At 37.6% G+C, this 22,107-nt stretch overlaps 1 protein-coding gene across 2 annotated transcripts in view; it reads right to left on the minus strand.

Annotated features, from left to right (window-relative positions):
• Window positions 1–22,107, minus strand: part of LEKR1 (leucine, glutamate and lysine rich 1) — a 271,409-nt gene that overhangs the window by 61,965 nt on the left and 187,337 nt on the right. For both annotated transcript variants that reach the window (XM_082840350.1, XM_082840351.1), the window contains 2 exons: window positions 8,663–8,740; window positions 8,123–8,326 (listed from right to left, as the gene is read on the minus strand). In XM_082840350.1, the coding sequence (XP_082696476.1) occupies window positions 8,123–8,326; window positions 8,663–8,740 (282 nt within the window). The remainder of the gene's footprint in view (window positions 1–8,122; window positions 8,327–8,662; window positions 8,741–22,107) is intronic.

Below are 22,107 nucleotides of genomic sequence, written 5' to 3' on the forward strand. Positions count from 1 at the left end.
TTTTAAAGTTTTTTGTTGGCACTTATAGATTTTCTTTCTTCTTATGCATGGTCAATCTTTCAGCTGCCATTCCTTCTTGTTATTAGTAAGCCTGGCTCTTGCCAATTTCCTGCTTATAAAATTACTGCTTCTAATATGCTATGGGCTTATCAGTGACACAACTGTGAAACAGCAGAAGTCGGGGTGGGATGAAGAGTCACGGAACTACAAGACAAAATATCTTAGCGACAGGCAGTTTATTGGTGTGGCAGGGTGAGGAAGAAATGGTGGATGGCAATAAGCTCTGCATTTGTTCATCTTACTAAACCAAAGAGAAGTAAATGTATATCATCCCAGAGGGGACCAGAGACAAGCCTTGTTTCTCTGTGAACTAGACAGACCTCTGACTAGCCTGGAGTAGAGACAGATGTGATCTAGGGCATAGTGTTGTTGGTTAGAACCTAATTCTAAGCTGCCTGCTACCCACTTCTGTGGCCCCACTCCCAGACTCCTCTGGGAGCAAATAGTTGCCCTTAAAAAGAATGAAAACAAAATTATAAATCTTCTAAATTAGAAAGCAGTCAAATACTCATAAAATAAAATGAATAAAATAAAAAATAAACTAAAAACGAACCACAACTAGGGCACCTGCTGGTCGCTGGTGGGGGGCCTTGATGCCCAAGGAGAGAGAAGGAACCCCCGAGCAGCCGGGTAGGATGTAAGGGGCAGTGAGGGGGGAGGAGAAGTGGAGATTGGACAGCACTAGCACCCCTGAGGGGTGGCTGGGAGAGGGGAGGGCCTCCCATGCCTGGAGGGACCCTAGGGGGCTTGGAGGATCAGGGGAGGTGCAGTGGGTATTTTGCCCACACACTTGGGCCCCAGGAAGCCTTCTGGGGTCCCAGGCCAGGCCCTCCAACTTCTGGGGCCCCCTCTGTCTGTGTTAGTCCTGGGCAGGAGGGGAAGAAGAGGAAAGGTGGATGGGGAGGGGCCCTCCGGGATTGGAGGATCAGCGGAGAGTGTGCCTAGCATTTCCCCTACCCACTTGGGCCCGGGGAGCCTGCTGGGGTCCTGGACCTGGTCCTCCACCCTCCAAGGCCAGAGGCACTCCTGGGCCCCTCCTGCTGCACTAAGCAAAAGCCCCACTCCCGCTGGGGCCTTTTCTGGCCCTGTGGGTCCTAAACATAGGCCCTGCCCACTGCCTAATCCCTGCCCCTGCATAAGCCCCATCCTCCACAGCCAAGGACTTTTCAGGCTTTTTTTTTTTTTTTTTAATCCTCCTCTTTTTTGCCACTGTAGTTCTGTTTTACCTCCAGGTTGTTGTTTCATCTATATTTTAATATTTTAAATTTTTTCTAAATATCTGTTAGTTTTCTAATATTATTTTATCTTTTACTCTTTGTTATTGTTCTGTTCCTTTCCTTCTTCTTCTTTTTTTTTTTTTTTGGCTGCCCGTGCGGCTTGCAGGACCTTGGTTCACGAGCTGGGGGTCGGGCCTGAGCGCCTGTGGTGGGAGCTCCAATTCCGAACTACGGGAATAAAAGAGAACCTCAGACCCCAGGGAATATTCATCGGAGTGAGGTCTCCTGGAGGTTCTCATCTCGGCACCAACACCCAGCTCTACAAACTCCAGTGCTGGAAGCCTCAGGACAAACAACCAGTAGACAGGAACACAATCCAACCCATTAAAAAAAGAAAAATGAGAGGACAAAAAAATATGTCACAGAAGAAGGAGCAAGGTAAAAACCTACAAGACCAAATAAATGAAGAGGAAATAGGCAATCTACCTGAAAAAGAATTCAGAGTAATGATAGTAAACATGATGCAGAATCTAGGAGATAGAATGGAGGCACGGACTGAGAAGATACAAGAAATATTTAACAAAGATCTAGAAGAATTAAGGCTTCCCTGGTGGCGCAGTGGTTGAGAGTCTCCCTGCCAATGCAGGGGACACGGGTTCGTGCCCCGATCCGGGAAGATCCCACATGCCGCAGAGCGGCTGGGCCCGTGAGCCATGGCCGCTGAGCCTGCGCGTCCGGAGCCTGTGCTCCGCAACGGGAGAGGCCACAACAGTGAGAGGCCCGTGTACCGCAAAAAAAAAAAAAAAAAAAAAAAAAAAGATTTAGAAGAATTAAAAAACAAACAAACAGAGATGAACAACACAATAACCAAAATGAAAAATACACTAGAAGGAATCAATAACAGAATAACTGAGGCAGAAGAACAAATAACTGAGCTATAAGACAGAATGGTGGAAATAACTGCCGAGGAGCAGAATAAAGAAAAAAGAATGAAAAGAATTGAAGACAATCTCAGAGACCTCTGGGACAACACTAAATGCACCAATATTCAAATTATAGGGGTCCCAAAAGAAGAAGAGAAAAAGAAAGGTCTGAGAAAATATTTGAAGAGGTTAGCGTGGAAAACTTCCCTAACATGGGAAAGGGAAGAGTCACCCAAGTCAGGAAGCACAGAGAGTCCCATACAGGATAAACCCTAGGAGAAACACACCAAGACACATATTAATCAAACTAATAAAAATTAAATTAAAAGAAAAAATATTAAAAGCAGCAAGGGAAAAGCAAAAAATAACATACAAAGGAATCCCTATAAGCTTATCAGCTGATTTTTCAGCAGAAACTCTGCAGACCACAAGGGAGTGGCAGGATATACTTAAAGTGATGAAAGAGAAAAACCTACAGCCAAGATTACTCTACCCAGCAAGGATCTCATTCAGATTCAATGGAGAAATCAACAGCTTTACAGACAGGAAAAAGCTAAGAGACCTCAGGACCACCAAACCAGCTTTACAACAAATGCTAAAGAAATTTCTCTAGGCGGGAAACACAAGAGAAGAAAAAGACCCACAAAAACAAACCCCAAACAATTAAGAAAATGGTAATAGGAACATACATATCGACAATAACCTTGAAGGTAAATGGATTAAATGCTCCAATCAAAAGACACAGACTGGCTGAATGGATACAGAAAGAAGACCCATATATATGTTGTCTACAAAAGACCCACTTCAGACCTAGGGACACATACAGACTGAAAGTGAAGGGATGCAAAAAGATATTCCATGCAAATGGAAATCAAAAGAAAGCTGGAGTAGCAATACTCGTAACAGATAAAATAGACTTTAAAATAAAGACTGTTACAAGAGATAAGGAAGGACACTACATAATGATCAAGGGATCAATCCAAGAAGAAGATATAACAATTATAAATATTTATGCACTCAACATAGGAGTACCTCAATACATAAGGCAAATGCTAACAACTATAAAAGGGGAAATTGACAGTAACACAATAATAATAGGGGACTTTAACAGCCCACTTACACCAATGGACAGATCATCCAAACAGAAAATGAGGAAACGCAAGCTTTAAATGACACAGTAGACCAGATAGATTTAATTTATATTTATAGAACATTCTACCCGAAAGTGGCAGAATACACTTTCTTCTCAAGTGCACACAGAACATTCTCTGGGGGAGATCACATCTTGGGTCACAAATCAAGCCTCAGAAAATTCAAGAAAACTGAAATCGTATCAAGCATCTTTTCTGACCACAATGCTATGAGATTAGAAATCAATTACAGGAAAAAAACCTGTAAAAAAACCCAAATACATGGAGGCTAAGCAGTGTGCTACTAAATAACTAAGAGATCACTGAAGAAATCAAAGAAGAAATAAAAAAATACAAAGAGGGCTTCCCTGGTGGTGCAGTGGTTGAGAGTCCGCCTGCTGATGCAGTGGACATGGGTTCATGCCCTGGTCTGGGAAGATCCCACGTGCCGCAGAGCGGCTGGGCCCGTGAGCCATGGCCGTTGAGCCTGCGCATCCGGAACCCGTGCTCTGCAATGGGAGAGGCCACAACAGTGAGAGGCCTGCGTACTGCAAAAAAACCAAAGAAATAAATGAAAATGAAAACACAACAACCCAAAACCTATGGGATGCAGCAGAAGCAGTTCTAAGAGGGAAGTTTATAGAAATTCAATTTCACCTCAAGAAACAAGAAAAATCTCAAATAAACAATCTAACCTTACACCTAAATCAACTAGAGAAAAAAGAACAAAGAAAACCTGAAGTCAGTAGAAGGAAAAACTCATAAAAATCAGAGCATAAATAAATGAAATAGAAATGAAGAAAACAATTGCAAAGATCAATAAAAGTAAAAGCTGGCTCTTTGAGAAGGTAAACAAAATTGATAAACCTTTAGCCAGACTCATCAAGAAAAAAAGGGAGAAGACTCAAATCAATAGAATCAGAAATGAAAAAGGAGAAGTAACAACTGACACTGCAGAAATACAAAGGATTATAAGAGACTACTACAAAACACTATATGCCAATAAAATGGACAACCTCAAAGAAGTGGACAAATTCTTGGAAAGGTACAATTTTCCAAGACTGAACCAGGAAGAATTAGAAAATATGAAGAGACCTATCTCAAATAATGAAATTGAAACTGTAATTAAAAATACTCCAACAAACAAAAGTCCAGGACCAAATGGTTTCACAGGCGAATTCTATCAAACATTTAGAGAAGAGCTAATACCCATCCTTCTCAAACTCCTCCAAAAAATTGCAGAGGGAGAAACACTCTCAAATTCATTATATGAGGCCACCATCACCCTGATACCAAAACCAGACAAAGATATCACAAAAAAAGAAAATTACAGACCAATATCACTGATTAACATAAATGCAAAAATCCTCAACAAAATACTAGCAAAAAGAATTCAACAACACCTTAAAAAGATTATACACTACGATCAGGTGGGATTTATCCCAGGGATGGAAGGATTCTTCAATATACGTAAATCAATCAATGTGATATACCATATTAACAAATTAAGGAATAAAAACCATATGATTTTAATGGATGCAGAAAAAGCTTTTGACAAAATTCAACACCGATTCATGATAAAAACTCTCCAGAAAATGGGCATAGAGGGAACCTACCTCAACATAATAGAGGCCATCCACATATGACAAACCCACAGCAAACATCATTCTCTATGGTGAAAAACTGAAAGCATATCCACTAAGATCAGGAACAAGACAAGGATGTCCAGTCTCGCAAGACAAGGATGTCCACTCTTATTCAAGATAGTTTTGGAAGTTTTAGCCATGGCAATCAGAGAAGAAAAAGAAATAAAAGGAACACAAATTGGAAAAGAAGTAAAATTATCACTGTTTGAAGATGACATGATACTATACACAGAAAATCCTAAAGATGCCACCAGAAAGCTACTAGAACTAATCAGTGAATTTGGTAAGGTTGCAGGATACAAAATTAATGCACATAAATCTGTGGTGCTCCTATACACTAACCAGGAAAAATCAGAAAGAGAAATTAAGGAAACAACCCTATTTACCATTGCAACAAAAAGAATAAAATACCTAGGAGTAAACCTACCTAAGGAGGCAAAAGACCTGTACTCAGAAAACTATAAGACACTGATGAAAGAAATCAAAGATGACATACACAGATGGAGAAATATACCATGTTCCTGGATTGGAAGAATCAATATTGTGAAAATGACTATACTACCCAAAGCAATCTACAGATTCAATGCAATCCCTATCAAATTACCAATAGCTTTCTTCACAGAATTACAACAAAAAATTTCATAATTTGTATGGAAACACAAAAGACCCTGAATAGCCAAAGCAATCTTGAGAAAGAAAAACAGAGCTGGAGGAATCAGGGTCCCCGACTTCAAACTATACTACAAACCTACAGTAATCAAGACAGTATGGTACTGGCAAAACAGAAAACAGAAAGATAGAGCAATGGTACAGGCTAGAAAGCCCAGAGATAAACGCATGCACATATGGTCACCTAATTTATGATGAAGGAGGCAAGAACATACAATGGAGAAAGGACAGCCTCTTTAATAAGTAGTGCCTGGAAAACTGGACAGCTACATGTAAAACAATGAAATCAGAGCACAACCTAACACCATACACAAAAGTAAACTCAAAAAGGATTAAATACCTAAATGTAAGACCGAACACTATAAAACACTTAGAAGAAAACAAAGGAAAAACACTCTTTGACATAAATCACAGCAAGATCTTTTATGACCCACCTCCTAGAGTAATGAAAATAAAAAACAAAAATAAGCAAACAGGACCTAATTAAACTTAAAAGCTTTTGCACAGCAAAGGAAACCATAAACAAGACGAAAAGAAAACCCTCAGAATGGGAGAAAATATTTGCAAACGAAGCAATGGACAAAGGATTAATCTCCAAAATATACAAACAGCTTATGGGGCTCAATATCAAGAAAACAAACAACCCAATCAAAAAATGGGCGGAAGACCTAAATAGACATTTCACCAAAGAAGACATACAGATGGCCAAGAGGCACATGAAAAGATGCTCAACATCACTAATTATTAGAGAAATGCAAATCAAAACTACAATGAGGTATCACCTAACACAAGTCAGAATGGCCATCATCAAAAAATCTACAAACAATAAATGCTGGAGAGGGTGTGGAGAAAAGGGAACCCTCTTGCACTGTTGGTGGGAATGTAAATTGATACAGGCACTGTGAAGAACAGTATGGAGGTTCCTTAAAAAACTAAAAATAGAAGTACCATATGACACAGCAATCCCACTACTGGGCATATACCTTGAGAAAACCATAATTCAAAAAGACACAGGTACCCCAATGTTCACTGCAGCACTAGTTACAATAGCCAGGACATGGAAACAACCTAAATGTCCATCAACAGATGGATAAAGGAGATGTGGTATATATACACAATGGAATATTACTCAGCCATAAAAAGAAATGAAATTGGGTCATTTGTAGAGATGTGGATGGTCTAGAGTTTGTCATACAGAGTGAAGTAAGTCAGAAAGAGAAAAACAAATATCGTATATCGACGCATATATGTGGAATCTAGAAAAATGGTACAGATGAATCTATTTGCAGGGCAGGAATAGAGAGGTAGACATAGAGAACGAACATGTGGACACAGAGGGGGAAGAGGAGGGTGGGATGAACTGGGAGATCAGGCTTGACATATATACACTACCATGCATAAAAAATAGCTAGCTAGTGGGAACATGCTATAAAGCACAGGAAGCGCAGCTCGGTGCTCTGTGATGGGTGCTCCGTTATGGGTGTGATGGGGCAGGGAGTGGGAGGGAGGTCCAAGAGGGAGGGGATATAGGTATACATATAGCTGATTCACTTCATCGTACAGCAGAAACTAAGCCAACATTGTAAAACAATTCTACTCCAATGGAAAGAATATGATAGAAGAATGAAAAACAAACAGCCAATTGTGCCTTCTATACACAGAGAATAATACAAGACAAAAATTCTTGCCCTTATGGAACTTCTGTTCTTATGGAATATAATAGTTATATCAATAAATGTAAATGGCATAATATGTCCCGTTAAAGACTCCTAGATTTAATAAAAACCAACAAACCCCCCAAATTTGTGCTATATATCAATATGAATTCAAAACAAAAGGACTCAGAAAGAATAAAAGACATTATCAGGCAAATGAAAACAAAAAGAAAGAAAGCAGGGTTGAGATACTAAGTACAGGTAAGTTTAATTTAAAGACAAATTAACTGAGCAAAAATATCTAGATTGTGTGGAGGAATATGCTTCTTAGTATCCTTGATACTATCGCAACACCAGAGGTATCTTTGCTCGTGGAGAGTCCCCAATAACAGGTATTGACAAATAACAAAGAGAGAAGAAAAGTAGGAGCTAATAAAAGGAAAAAGTGACATAAAAAGATGTTTTTCTATTGGAAAATGATAGAATCCACCAATTATTGGTTGAGGTAAAGCTCAGTAGTATAAGTACCACACATGATCTTTTTGATTCTTTTCAACAAAAATCTAACACCAAATGCCATGTGGGTTCCATCTCTACTTTCACTAACTGTGTGATGTTAAGCAAGTCATTTAACCAATTTGGGATTCAGTTTAATCACTTGTAAAATGAGGTGGTGGGATGCAATGACCTTTCAGGTGAAATATATCTTTAATACTGTGATTTTACTGTTATCAAAATATATAGGACCTTGGTGTTTCAAATATATATGGAATACTGACTTAAACATAAAATATATTTGGAAGAAATTATTCTTGACTGTACCTTTCACTTTTCAGTGTTACAACCTCTTGCTTTGTCTGATTCAGAAGAGTTTTGGTTATTTCCAGTTCATTTTCTGCAAGATTAATTCTTCTTTTTAAGTCAGCTTCTTGCCTTTCTTTTGCAGTCAGTTCTTCCTGTAAAGTTTTATATATTTGTTGACAAGTCATTAAAGAGTCTTCCTTTTCTTTAAGCAATCTGGTGTGCCTAAAATGGAATAAGAAAAAAACCCAACCAATATGCATTAAATACTATGTTTTTATGTTTATCAAAGATAGATAAATATCTCATTTAAAACTAAAGAGTATAACTTTAATTTTTAAAATAAGAACGTTATGTAAATGAATAGTTCTGCGATTTAAACATTTTCCCATCCAGGCAAAGGCAAAATCAATGAAAGCTTCAATATATTATAAACTTGAATTAGGTATTGTTTATGTAAACAATACAATAAGAAAAGCTAAGTACATTTGAAATGTTATTTAAAATATGGTTTCAAATTCAATTACTAAAACTATTAAATAAAAAATTTGCAGTGTATACCGTGACTCGGAAATAATGGATTCGAACTTCAGTTTTCTAAGTTCTCTTTGACACTCATCAGCTTCATTAGATTTATTCCTAAAATAATACAAAAGAGGTTCAAATATTTTATTTCAAAATAGTTGAAGTGTAATTTTTTTCCCTTTTATAAAAACAGGTTTTTCCTTTATTACTTTTCCTATCTTTATATTGTATTTGTGGTTACATATGCAGATTTCCTTGAAATTAGAAATATATAGTCAAAGGGTTTTTGTTTGCCAAAAAATAACCTAATCTGTTAGTCTAATTATATGTGCTTTTCCATATCATTACTTTACTCATCCATAAAAAAATTTCTTAGCATCTTCATATTATTATTTCTTTAAAGAAATAAATATTCAGTCCGCTTCTATAATGGCCAAGTAATCTCCTATCAGACTGATCTGCATTTAACTAAAATGTCTAAGCTTTAGACAACATTTAAAAAGCAAACAAAAGAAAATACCCCTATGTGAAAGTGACCAAAAGCACGAAGATTCTGGAGGAAAGTTGACACTGAGAATGAGGTGACAGCCATGGGGTCAGGGTTTTTTGTTGCTTTTTTTTTAAATGATTTTAAACCTGAGGGCAGGCCCCAGTCTGCACCATACAGGAGAACAAAAATTCTGACAGAAAACTGGTAGAAAACTCACAGTCATTCTGGCTTGAAGAACTACAAGACAGTGTTTGGGGACAACCACAGCTGCAGGAAAGTGAAAAGTGAACCCCAAATGGAAGTGAGCCAGTGGGAGGGAATCCCAAATACTGCATATAAACTCTGCCCATATGTCTGGCTGAGCCCTGAACTACAGGTGCCCTGGGCAGACTCCAAGCAGCCTAGTTAAAGATGAAAGAACTGAACTGAGATTTGAGCTGTTGCCATAGAGACAGAGTTTGCATTTTGAGGCCAACCAAATTAATTGTCTGCTTAAAGCAACACCACCCCTACCACCACCAACAACAGTATTTAGAGAAATATAACAGAATCTAGAATTTCCATAACATAACATTCACAATGTCCAGAATATAAAAAAATTACTCAACATAGGAAGACATAGAAAAGCATGACCTATTCTAAAGAGAAAAGACAGTTAATAGGGACTGACTCTGAGATGACCCGGATACTGAAATTAGCAGACAAGGATTTCTGAAGGCACAGTTATAACTCGCTCAAAGACATAAAGGAAAATCTACTTTAATTCGTGAAAAGATAAAAAACCTCAGCAGAGAAATAGAAACCATTAAAAAGAACGAAATGGAAATTCTAAAACTGAAATAGACATTTGTCTTGATCTTATATGATTCGGTTTTGTAACAATACTCAAAAAGTTAACATATTAAGAAAGATTAATATTCCAGTTTGTTTGTATAGACTTCTCATTAATAATTTATTATATGAATGTACCTTAAAATAGTTTTGAAAGCTAATTTAATAAGTTTATAAATGTACAAAAAATGTTAGATTCTTAATGGGTTTGCCCTACTTGCAGAATAACTTTAATTTCTAATAAACAATAATTTATTTATATCATGAATATGAACAGCATTTATTTTTATTCATTTATTTTCTTTTCTAGCTTACAATGATAAAATTGTAAGCTACAGAAAATTACATAAACAATTATATGATGAATTATTACAAGGAAGAAACTTTTGCAACTACCATCCATGTAAAAAAATAAAACCTAATCAGCTAGCCTAGAGGCTTCATGTCCTGGGCCCAATAATAGCCAACTCCCTCCTCCCTAAATTGATCATTCTCATGAATTTTATGGTAATCACTGATTTTCTTTGGAGTTGTATTGCCCAAGTTTTATCCCTAAACACGATACTTTAGTTCTACTTTTTCTTTTATGAAAAAATGTTTTTTAAAACATGTTGTTTCCTTTATGATCCACTTTTTGTAAAATAGTTTTAAGTATTATACTAACATACAATAAACTGCCCACAATTTGGCAGATCTGACATACGTACAAGCCCATGAAACCATCACCGTAATCAAGCAGCACGTGAGCATACTTAGAGCCTAGATACTGGTCTCTAATACCCTTCACATTCAAAGGAACAAGGACTACTCAGAGAAATGGGTGATTCCAAGGCTGGGGCAGAGGAGCTATACCTGAAACAGTTTGTTATACCGAAAGTAAGGAAGTGCTTATGAAAGAGGACGGGATCATGTTCCAACGTCATAAGAGCCAGCCGGAAGTGGCCCCCAGTGGCTAAGCTTAGAACAATTTGTGTGCCAAAATAATTAAGTACAGTAATGAATTATAAGCCATTGAACAAAACAGAAGTTCATGAATCCATACCAATAAGTAAATAAATAATGGGAAGAAGGGAGGCTCCTATTTAAAGTAGAATGCTGAGGGCTTACTAATAAATGGTCAGGGAGACTTGGAGTTGGAAAAATCACCATCTAGCAATGACTGTCATAAAGATGAGGTGAGGTAAAAATCATTAATGGATGCTGTATCTAGGGATAAGTGTTGATGAAAAGCAGAGCATGTGTATGTACCTAAAGTGTCTCTTATAGACTGCTTACTGGTTGAAAGGGAACAAAACCCCTCAGTAATAATACAGTGGAAAAATTGAGCAATACCTTGACCAGGTGATCAAAATTAACATCACCAATGAGAGGCAGATGATCATGTGCCTTTAGATGTGGTGCTCTGAGAAGTGCTCGTTCTCACCTATGTGGTTTTCTGGCTGAGAGTACATATCCTTAATCCAACCAAGAGGAAACCAGAAAAATACAAAATGAAAAATATTTTATTTAAAAAAGTATGAGGGGTTCTGCATTCTTCAAAAATGTCCATGTCATAAAAAGACAAAGACGGACTGGAAATATTCCAGATTTAAGGAGGCTAAAGAGACATACCAAGTAGGCTGACCCTACCTGGACTATGTGCTAGAGGAGAAAATATTATAAAGGCCCACTCAGAAAATTAGAATATGGATGCTAGATTAGAATATTATTAATGTAATTATTGTATGTAAAATTATAACATTGATTACCCTCCTGGTTATATGAAGTATCACTGTCCTGAGGAGAGGCAGGCTAAACTATTTAGAAGTAAAGGGTCGTGTTGTATGTAACTTATCCTCAAATGGTGCAGGAAAATTTGTGTGTGGGTTTCAGGGGGAGAGAGAGAGAGAGAGAAAAGGTTGAGGGGACAGGGGTAGGGGTGAGGGGAAAAAACAAATGGGTTAAAACATTAATAATAGATGAATCTGGGTAAAGCCTATTTGTGTGCTCTTTGTACTATCATCATGTTTACAACTTTTTGTAAGTTTGAAATTATTTCCAAGTAAAACATTAGAAAATAAAGAATAAGGAAAAGAGTAACATGCCATTAAAAAGTGAGCAAAGGTTGTACTCAGGTGAGTCACAAAGGAAAGAATACAAAGAGCCAAAGATGCAGGGGTACAAGTTTTCATTAAACTAGGATTTTTTTTTTCTTAGTTATACTACCCAGTATTAGCTAGGAAGTGGAGAAATTGGTATTTACAAACACTGCTGAGATTATAAATCAATAAAATCTTATTGCAAGGTAATGAGTCATTATGAATTAATAGTCTTAAAAATATGCAAGTTTGAGTCTAGCAAAAATTATCCTAAGGAAATAACTGCATGTGAATAGAAAGATTTGTCTCTATGAATTTCAAAATATCTTGCTTATAAAAGTGAAAAATTTGGAAATTTTAAAATATAAGGGATTAGAAAATAAGTTATGATTCATCCACAGATTAGAATACTACATAGCTATTTGATAACTATAAATATATCATGTAACGACATGGGAAAATATCCAGGATATATTACTAAGTGAAAATATGTTTAAAATATGCATTACTTAGAAAAATGGACTATAAGGATATCGAAATATAAAGATGATGGGTTTTTTTGTGGATTCCTGTATTTGCCAAGTTTTATACATTTACTTTTAAGTCAAACAACAATGTTCCTTTTAGAAATGCTTTGAGATTCAGCAGCCCCAGCCACAACTTTCACTCTGTGTTCAGACTCTTATACACACTTTTCCAAATCTAGAGTCAGGGACAGCAGAACACCTTTAAGTGGTTATTTTACTATGTGGCCAATAAATTTTGGCTGCAGTTTAAGAAAAAAAGGTCCCTGGGCAGTCTACCATCCCAAGAACTCCCCTCACTATGGTCATCTTCCACCCCCACGCCAGTTAAACCACTCTTTTTATGGTCTGCCCTTCACTGCCCAACTGTTATCTTCCCCTTCATTAGGATGGGAGGAATTGGAAGGAATAGAAAGAATGCCTACATCTCTTTAAACACTGCATTCCTTCTTTTACCCTCAGCAAATAGTGTTAATCCTTTCTCTTCAACTGCTTTGAATAAGCCTTCAGAAAGGCCCCTGCTGCTCCTGCCAATCAAAGCAGAGGAAATAAGATAGAGTAGTTGGATATTTTCCTCTAATTTGAAAGGCAAGGGTCATACCATTCCACTTCTTTATGTGAAATAGCCATTCTTAAACTGCCTCCTTGATATTTCTACTTTGCTGTCCAAAAGGCATTTCAAATCTAACAGATCAAAAGCATTGTTTTGTATTTCCCTCACCCCCCTATCTATTTCTTTTACAAATTTTCCCACTTCATGAAATGGCACCAACTCATAATGATACTATTAGGTAACACCTTATATATCTCACACGAAGCTCAAACCAGCCCTTACTCAGCCCTTGTTATGGTTAAGGAAACTGAAAACAGAGAGGTGAGTAACATGCCCAAGGTGACATAATGCTAAGTAGTACTGCCCCAGCAGTCTGGATTTGGCTTCCAGGCTGTTAGTCACTATACTCTACTGCCTCTCAACTGTCTACCTGATGCTGAAAAGCCCCAAACCCCATCCTTTATTATTTCCTTTCTTTTCCAGTCCTCTTCCTCCCCGGCCACATCTACTCCATCAGTAAATCCTGTGAGAGCGACCCCTGGCATATATTTCTCTCCATCTCCACACTATAGCCTTACACTAAACCAGCCACTTCTCACTTGCATGTACGCTGGGCCTCCCACCTAGTCTCCCTGATCGCTCTTGCACTCCCACTTCAGTCCATTCTCCATGCAGCAGCCATGCCACCCTTTTAAAACAAATCAAATCAGTTCTCTCTATTGCCAAACCTCCAAGAGTTTCCCTCTGCCCTCTGCATAAATCCAAAATCCTCACTGGGCTTTGGACACACTGGTATATTCATTTCTTATTGCTGCTGTAACAAATTACCACAAATGTAGGGGTTTAAAACAACACAAATTTATTATCTTACATTTCTAAGGTAAGAAGTCCTAAAATCAAGATGTCTTGAGGACTGTTCCCCCTGGAAGCTCTAGAGGAGAATCTGTTTTCCTGCCTTTTCTAGCTTCTAGAGACCACATGCATTCCTTGGCTTGTGGCTCCTTCTTCCATTTTCAAATCACATTACTCCAACCTCTGCTTCCATCCTCACATCCACTTTTGTGACTTTGACCCTCTTGCTTTCATCTTATAAGGACCTTTGCAGTTATAACATTGAGCCTGCCTGAATAATCCAACATAATCTCCCCAGCTCTATATCCCTAATTTAAACATGTGCAAAATCCCTCTTGCCACATAGGATAATGTACTCACAGATTTCAGGGATTAGGACATGAAAATCTTTGGAAGCCGTTATTCCATCTACCACAACTGGCCTTCATGTTTCTTTAACTTGTAAAACTCACTCCCAAGAATTTTTTGTCCTTGATCTCTCTGCTTCCCCGGATGTTAGCTTATTAGCACTGTTAGCTCCTTTCTGTAACTCAGATCTTAACTCAAAGGTCATCTGGGGCTTCCCTGGTGGCGCAGTGGTTGAGAGTCCGCCTGCCGATGCAGGGGACACGGGTTTGTGCCCCGGTTCGGGAAGATCCCACATGCTGCAGAGCGGTTGGGCCCGTGAGCCATGGCCGCTGAGCCTGCGCGTCCGGAGCCTGTGCTCCGCAACGGGAGAGGCCACAACAGTGAGAGGCCCGCGTACCGAAAAAAAAAAAAAAAGGTCATCTGCCCAGGGATGCCACTCTATCAAAAGGATACCACTCTTCCCCAACACTCACATTCTTTTATGCCTGTTTTATATTTTTGCAGCACTTAACATTACCTGAAATTACCTATTGTAGCTTGTCAATCTTGTTACTTCAGTATCTAGTGCTTGTACACAAAAGAGTCATGGCACATAACTGCCTCTCCATGGGCATTTTGTATTGAATGAGTCAATGAAGGAAACCTAGCCTGTTAAATCTAGGATCATGTGAAAGTGTATCTGTACTCTGACACTGGATTGCCACCAGGCCACCTGCTTTCTAGGCAAAAAATTCTCATGAATGATGACAGAAGAGGAAAATCAGGAGAACATTATATCTTAGAAGGCAATAATAATGTTCCAAGAACATCTCAACTGTGCAAAATGTTGCTGTTATTTGGTCAAGAGCTTTATAAACAAGAAATTTATGCTGGTTATGGCTGATTACTGCAATTATTACAATTATTAGTTAAATGAGGAGGAGGTGGCTGCTAATAAAATTAAAGTGTAAGCATGTAACAAAGTTCCCCAAATTAGAAAGTATATTTCATATCACCACTTTAGACATATTCACTAGTAACTGATAAATTATAAATCATTTAAAGTGAATTTTGTTCTTTTCATTACATATGTGAAAATGAACACATTCACACTGTAAGCTATTTAAGCAATATATAAGTATATAGAGTAAAATAAGAGTCTCTATACACCCCTGGCTCTCACTTCCAGAAGGAACTGTTGTAATCCTACCAATCATTTATTCAATGAATTTGAATCCATATATATTTGTATGTACATTCATATACATTTTAAACATGAATGGAATCATTTTTCTGGAGCCATATTTTTAATCTCTAAAATTCCTAATAGTTTTTTTTTGGTAACAGCCTGTTCTTCTTTAATGGTTACAATCCTGGACATACTTTGAAGAATATCCTAACTTTAAAAATTTATCTTAACATCTTCTGTTTGCTATTTAACAATTTCTCTAGGTGTTAAAGCTTTTCTGTGTGAATTCAGAGGCATGTGAACAAGGCTGGGGGAAGGTTTTTCTCACATACCTGGTAATCTTTGGTTGGGTGTTCATCATAAGCCTAAGATTCTGGTTTGTTGTCTGCTTTGCTGTTTATTGTTGCCCTAGATTGTTTCTGAAGGTTGTGATGAAGGGGCAGAGTATGGTGGGGGCACTGGAGGTTTGTCTTGGGATGTGGGGAACGTGGCCTCTGGGGTTCAGTAGCTGGCAGGCTCCCCAGCTCCAGTCCCCACACTCATTGCTTTATTCTGGGTGCAGATCCCTTGCAAATGCTGCTTCACACGGGACCTGTTGATTAGGGGTGGGGTGGGGCTGGTGAGGGGCCAGTGGCTTAAATGTTCCAAATATGATCCCTCAGAGTGGGCTTCATTGGATCACCAGAATCAGAATTGTATGTGTGTGGTGGGGGGAGTGCATTACAAATGCAGATTGCTCAGGGACACCCCAAACCCAAACTTAAAGCCAGAATGTCTGTGGAAATGGAGCCCAGAAACTGATCCTGGGATTGGGTCTGTGAGGGAGGTCATACTGTAATACACAGTTTCAGTAAACTACCCAGGATTCTTCTGCAGATTGGAGTTTGAGAACCACTGTTCTGATGATTTGCCTTATCCCACTCCCTTCTCTTTGTGTTAACTGATTCCAGGTAAAGTCCTGCCCGTCACATGCCCACCACACAACTGGTTTTCCTCTAGTTTATTCCTCTGCAGAGTTGACCCTTTTTATTATCCTTCCTATGTATTCTCTTTCAGGAATTCCTAAAAACTTCTCACCCTCTATAGCAGCCTTTCTTATTAGTCTTATTTACTTATCTTATCCTATATACATATATATAAAATAAAAGTGTTATTTCCTAGTTCTCTCTCCCTCTCTCTACATAAATATTTAAAAGGAATAAAGTTGCATTTCACAGCATTCATATTTTTCATTACTTCAGGAAGGTCTTCCCTAAATTAATCTAGATATTATGACACAAATAAATTTGTAGAAAATGTTATCAATTTTCAGAGCATCACTAACACTCTACCTCTAGTAAACATTACTAGTTACCTTCTGGACACGTACTATAGCTGTCTTCCTGGCCATCAGAGCCCCATTATCATCTGTTCTCAGGGTAAATCCTGCCTGACCTGAGCTAACTGTGGTAGTCCTGTTCCCCTTGCCAGTGATTCATTTAGGAGAGGGTATGTAAAGTGTTCTAGCCAAGAGATGTAAAGAGAGGGCTGTTTGGTGGCTTCTGAAAAATTTTTATCTCACTTCTAAGGAGACACCAGAAAAACAGGCCCTTCCTGCCACTGGGGTGGTTACATTTGGATGTGGTACCTGGAATTGCAGCCATGTCATGATCATAGGGGACTTAGCCTTGGGGTGAAGCCAGTGCTGAGGGCAGCAGAACAGAGACAGAAAGATCATCAAGATCCTTGGTGATATTGTTGAGTCACTGGATTGACTAAACCTGAAACCACTCTACCTCTGTTACTTATAGCTCAAAGAATCCTAAGTGATAAAATCTCTATTTTCAAATATACAACAAGTTCTTATAAACCTTGGAAAATATTTTCTTATAAATCTCAGGAAAAAAAGAACCCGAAGTTCATCCGTTTAAAAACTGCCTTTTCCCCGTAAGTAAAAACCCACAAAACGTATATCCAAACATTTAAAAATCTTTAAACAAAACAATTATCTTAAGCTGGATGGGTGAAACCATTCCTCACCCCAGCCCCCACAAAGAGTGAGGATTAAAATTTTTAAAAAATCTGATTTCACACCACCTTCCAATTTCTGGAAGTTCAAACAGGTTTGGGTATATAGAGCAAATCTTCAATTTATTAAGAAATGGCATGTCAAAAATTTTGAGTGAATTATGTTGACTTCAAACTGAATTTACCATAAAACAATGGCCAAGTTGAAAATTTGGTTTTAATCTATAAATAAAATAGTACTTACATACTACTGGGGACTTCCTGAGCTCTGAGTACCCTGAGCAGTCCCAGGCTCTGATCCTACATGCCTGCCCTACTCAACTTCAACTTCATCCTAGTAGTGAAGGAGGGTAGACGGAGTAGAGATGGAAGAGCTAGGTACAGGCAGCACAGAGAAAGGTCTCCATCAGGTGAGACCATTTAACTGGCTCTATCTTTCATCAAGTTTTCTAAAAGTGGATGCTCTGTCCATTTTCTAATTTTAAAAAGTTCTCACACAGGTAGGAAGCACCAGTTTTATTATAAACTGAAACAACAGCATCAGTATTTCTACAATTCTACAGTGATTTCCTCCAGGTAGTTGATTTGATGGACTTTACTGAGTGGTATTTTCTCCCTCCAACTCCAATCTACTCTGACTCTTATTTCTTAGCACTCATACTATAAATTATATTAAAATTAACAAAAATATCACAAAGCATGTATTAATATTAAATGGGCTGTGGTCTGATGAGGCAGGCCCTCCCGCATGAGACATTCATGAGACCAAAGCCCTCCCTGATGTAACTAGAGGGTGGGGATTAACAATTTTCTGGCAATTCCCATCTTGCTTCTTTTTTTCATGTACCTTCTCATCAGAAAGTTCTTGCTGGGTGCAGTGAGTCATGCTAGGACCTCTTGCCCACTTATTCCTTCAACCCCAACTATCATATACAGACAGTTGAACTATTATTTACTGAACTATTGACCACAGTGTTATAAAGCATGAATATTTGGTTTTTCTTGGATTTTGAAAATAAATTATTTTGCTACAAATAATCAAATTATACATTAATTTGATAGAGTATTTTTGGAATTTGTTCTTCCTTGTGTTGTTAAGAATTTTGCTGAACACATTGTTATTAGGAATAGTCCATGGTCAACACAACATTTAGTTGCTAAGAATTTTCAGTATTTATATTTCTTATGAGGTTCATCCTTCTAAAACATAGGAACTGAAAACCAAAGCTACCAGATTACATACCACAAAGTAAAAGAATTTATTTACTTTTCAAAGATTATATAAATTCTATTTTAGTGTTATAATTATAGATGTACTATATTTATACTATGATTTTTGAAATTTCTGAAATAAAATCATTTCTAAAAGAAATAGAGAGGGCAGACAGCAAAAGCAAGAAGAACTACAATCCTGCAGCCTGTGGAACAAAAACCACATTCACAGCAAGACAGACGAGATGAAAAGACAGAGGGCTATGTACCAGATGAAGGAACAAGATAAAACCCCAGAAAAACAACTAAATGAAGGGAGACAGGCAACCTTCCAGAAAAATAATTCACAATAATGATAGTGAAGATGATCCAGGACCTCAGAAAAAGAATGGAGGCAAAGATCGAGAAGATGCAAGAAATGTTTAACAAAGACCTAGAAGAATTAAAGAACAAACAAACAGAGATGAACAATACAATAACTGAAATGAAAACTACACTAAAAGGAATCAATAGCAGAATAACTGAGGCAGAAGAACGGATAAGTGATCTGGAAGACAGAATGGTGGAATTCACTGCTGCAGAACAGAATAAAGAATGAAAGGAAATGAAGACGGCCTAAGAGACTTCTGGGACAACATTAAAGGCAACAACATTCGCATTATAGGGGTCCCAGAAGGAGAAGAGAGAGAGAAAAAGAGAAAATATTTGAAGAGATTATAGTCGAAAACTTCCCTAACATGGGAAAGGAAATAGCCACCCAACTCTAGGAAGCGCAGAGAGTCCCACACAGGATAAACCCAAGGAGAAACACGCCGAGACACACAGTAATAAAATTGGCAAAAACTAAGGACAAAGAAAAATTATTGAAAGCAGCAAGGGAAAAATGACACATAACATACAAGGGAACTCCCATAAGGTTAACAGCTGATTTCTCAGCAGAAACGCCACAAGCCAGAGGGAGTGGCATGATACACTTAAAGTGATGAAAGGGAAGAACCTACAACCAAGATTACTCTACCCAGCAAGGATCTCACTCAGATTCGATGGAGAAATCAAAAGCTTTACAGACAAGCAAAAGCTAAGAGAATTCAGCACCACCAAACCAGCTCTACAACAAATGCTAAAGGAACTTCTCTACGTGCGAAACGCAAGAGAAGAAAAGGACCTACAAAAACAAACGCAAAACAATTAAGAAAATGGTCATAGGAACATACATATCGATAATTACCTTAAACGTGAATGGATTAAATGCACCAACCAAAAGACACAGGCTTGCTGAATGGATACAAAAAGAAGACCCATATATATGCTGTCTACAAGAGACCCACTTCAGACCTAGGGACACATACAGACTGAAAGTGAGGGGATAGAAAAAGATATTCCATGCAAATGGAAATCAAAAGAAAGCTGGAGTAGCAATACTCATATCAGATAAAACAGACTTTAAAATAAAGAACGTTACAAGAGACAAGGAAGGACACTACATAATGATCAAGGGACCAATCCAAGAAGAAGATATAACAATTATAAATATATATGCACCCAACATAGGAGCACCTCAATACATAAGGCAACTGCTAACAGCTATAAAAGAGGGAATTGACAGTAACACAATAATAATGGGGGACGTTCACACCTCACTTACACCAATGGACAGATCATCCAAAATGAAAACAAATAAGGAAACAGAAGCTTTAAATGACACAATAGACCAGATAGATTTAAATGATATTTATAGGACATTCCATCCAAAAACAGCAGATTACACTTTCTTCTCAAGTGGGCACAGAACATTCTCCAGGATAGATAACATCTTGGGTCACAAATCAACACTTAGTAAATTTAAGAAAATTGAAATCATATCAAGCATCTTTTCTGACCACAATGCTATGAGATTAGAAATGAACTATAGGGGAAGAACCTTAAAAACACAAACACATGGAGGCTAAACAATACTTTACTAATTAATCAAGAGATCACTGAAGAAATCAAAGAGGAAATCAAAAAATACCTAGAGAAAAATGACAATGAAAACACGATGATCCAAAACCTATCGGATGCAGCAAAAGCAGTTCTAACAGCTATACAAGCCTAACTCAAGAAACAAGAAAAATCTCAAATAAACAATCCAACCTTACACCTAAAGCAACTAGAGAAAGAAGAACAAAACCCAAAGGTAGCACAAGGAGAGAAATCATAAAGATCAGAGCAGAAATAAATGAAATAGAAACAAAGAAAACAATAGCAAAGATCAATAAAACTAAAAGCTGGTTCTTTGAGAAGATACACAAAATTGATAAACCATTAGCCAGACTCATCAAGAAAAAGAGGGAGAAGACTCAAACCAATAAAATTAGAAATGAAAAAGGAGAAGTTACAACAGACACCGCAGAAATACAAAGCATCCTAAGAGACTACTACAAACAACTCAATGCCAATAAAATGGAAAACCTGGAAGAAATGGACAAATTCTTAGGAAGGTATAACCTTCCATGATTGAACCAGGAAGAAATAGAAAATATGAACAGACCAATCACAAGGAATGACATTGAAACTGTGATTAAAAATCTTCGAACAAACAAAAGTCCAGGACCAGATGGCTCCACAGGTGAATTCTATCAAACATTTAGAGAAGAGCTAATACCCATCCTTCTCAAACTCTTCCAAAAAATTGTGGAGGAAGGAACACTCTCAAACTCATTCTATGAGGTCACCATCACCCTGATACCAAAACCAGACAAAGATACTACAAAAAAATAAAATTACAGACCAATATCACTGATGAATATAGATGCAAAAATCCTCAACAAAATACTAGCAAACCAAATGCAAAAACACATTAAAAGGATTATACACCATGATCAAGTAGGATTTATCCCAGGGATGCAAGGATTCTTCAATATACGCATATGAATCAATGTGATACACCATATTAACAAATCGAAGAATAAAAACCATATGATCATCTCAATAGATGCATAAAAAGCTTTTGACAAAGTTAAACACCCATTTATGATAAAAACTCTCCAGAAAGTGGGCATAGAGGGAACCTACTTTAACATAATAAAGGCCATATACGACAAACCCACAGCAAACATCATTCTCAATGGTGAAAAACTGAAAGCATTTCCTCTAAGATCAGGAACAAGACAAGGAAGTCCACTATCACCACTATTATTCAACATAGTTTTGGAAGTCCTAGACATGGCAATCAGAGAAGAAAAAGAAATAAAAGGAATACAAATTGGAAAAGAAGAAGTAAAACTGTCACTGTTTGCAGATGACATAATACTATACATAGAGAATCCTAAAGATGGCACCAGAAAACTACTAGAGCTAATCAATGAATCTGGTAAAGTTGCAGGATTCAAAATTAATGCACAGAAATCTCTGGCATTCCTATACACTAATGATGAAA

Source organism: Leucopleurus acutus, assembly GCF_964270905.1.
Source record: "Leucopleurus acutus genome assembly, chromosome: 5".
Classification (NCBI taxonomy): domain Eukaryota; kingdom Metazoa; phylum Chordata; class Mammalia; order Artiodactyla; family Delphinidae; genus Leucopleurus; species Leucopleurus acutus.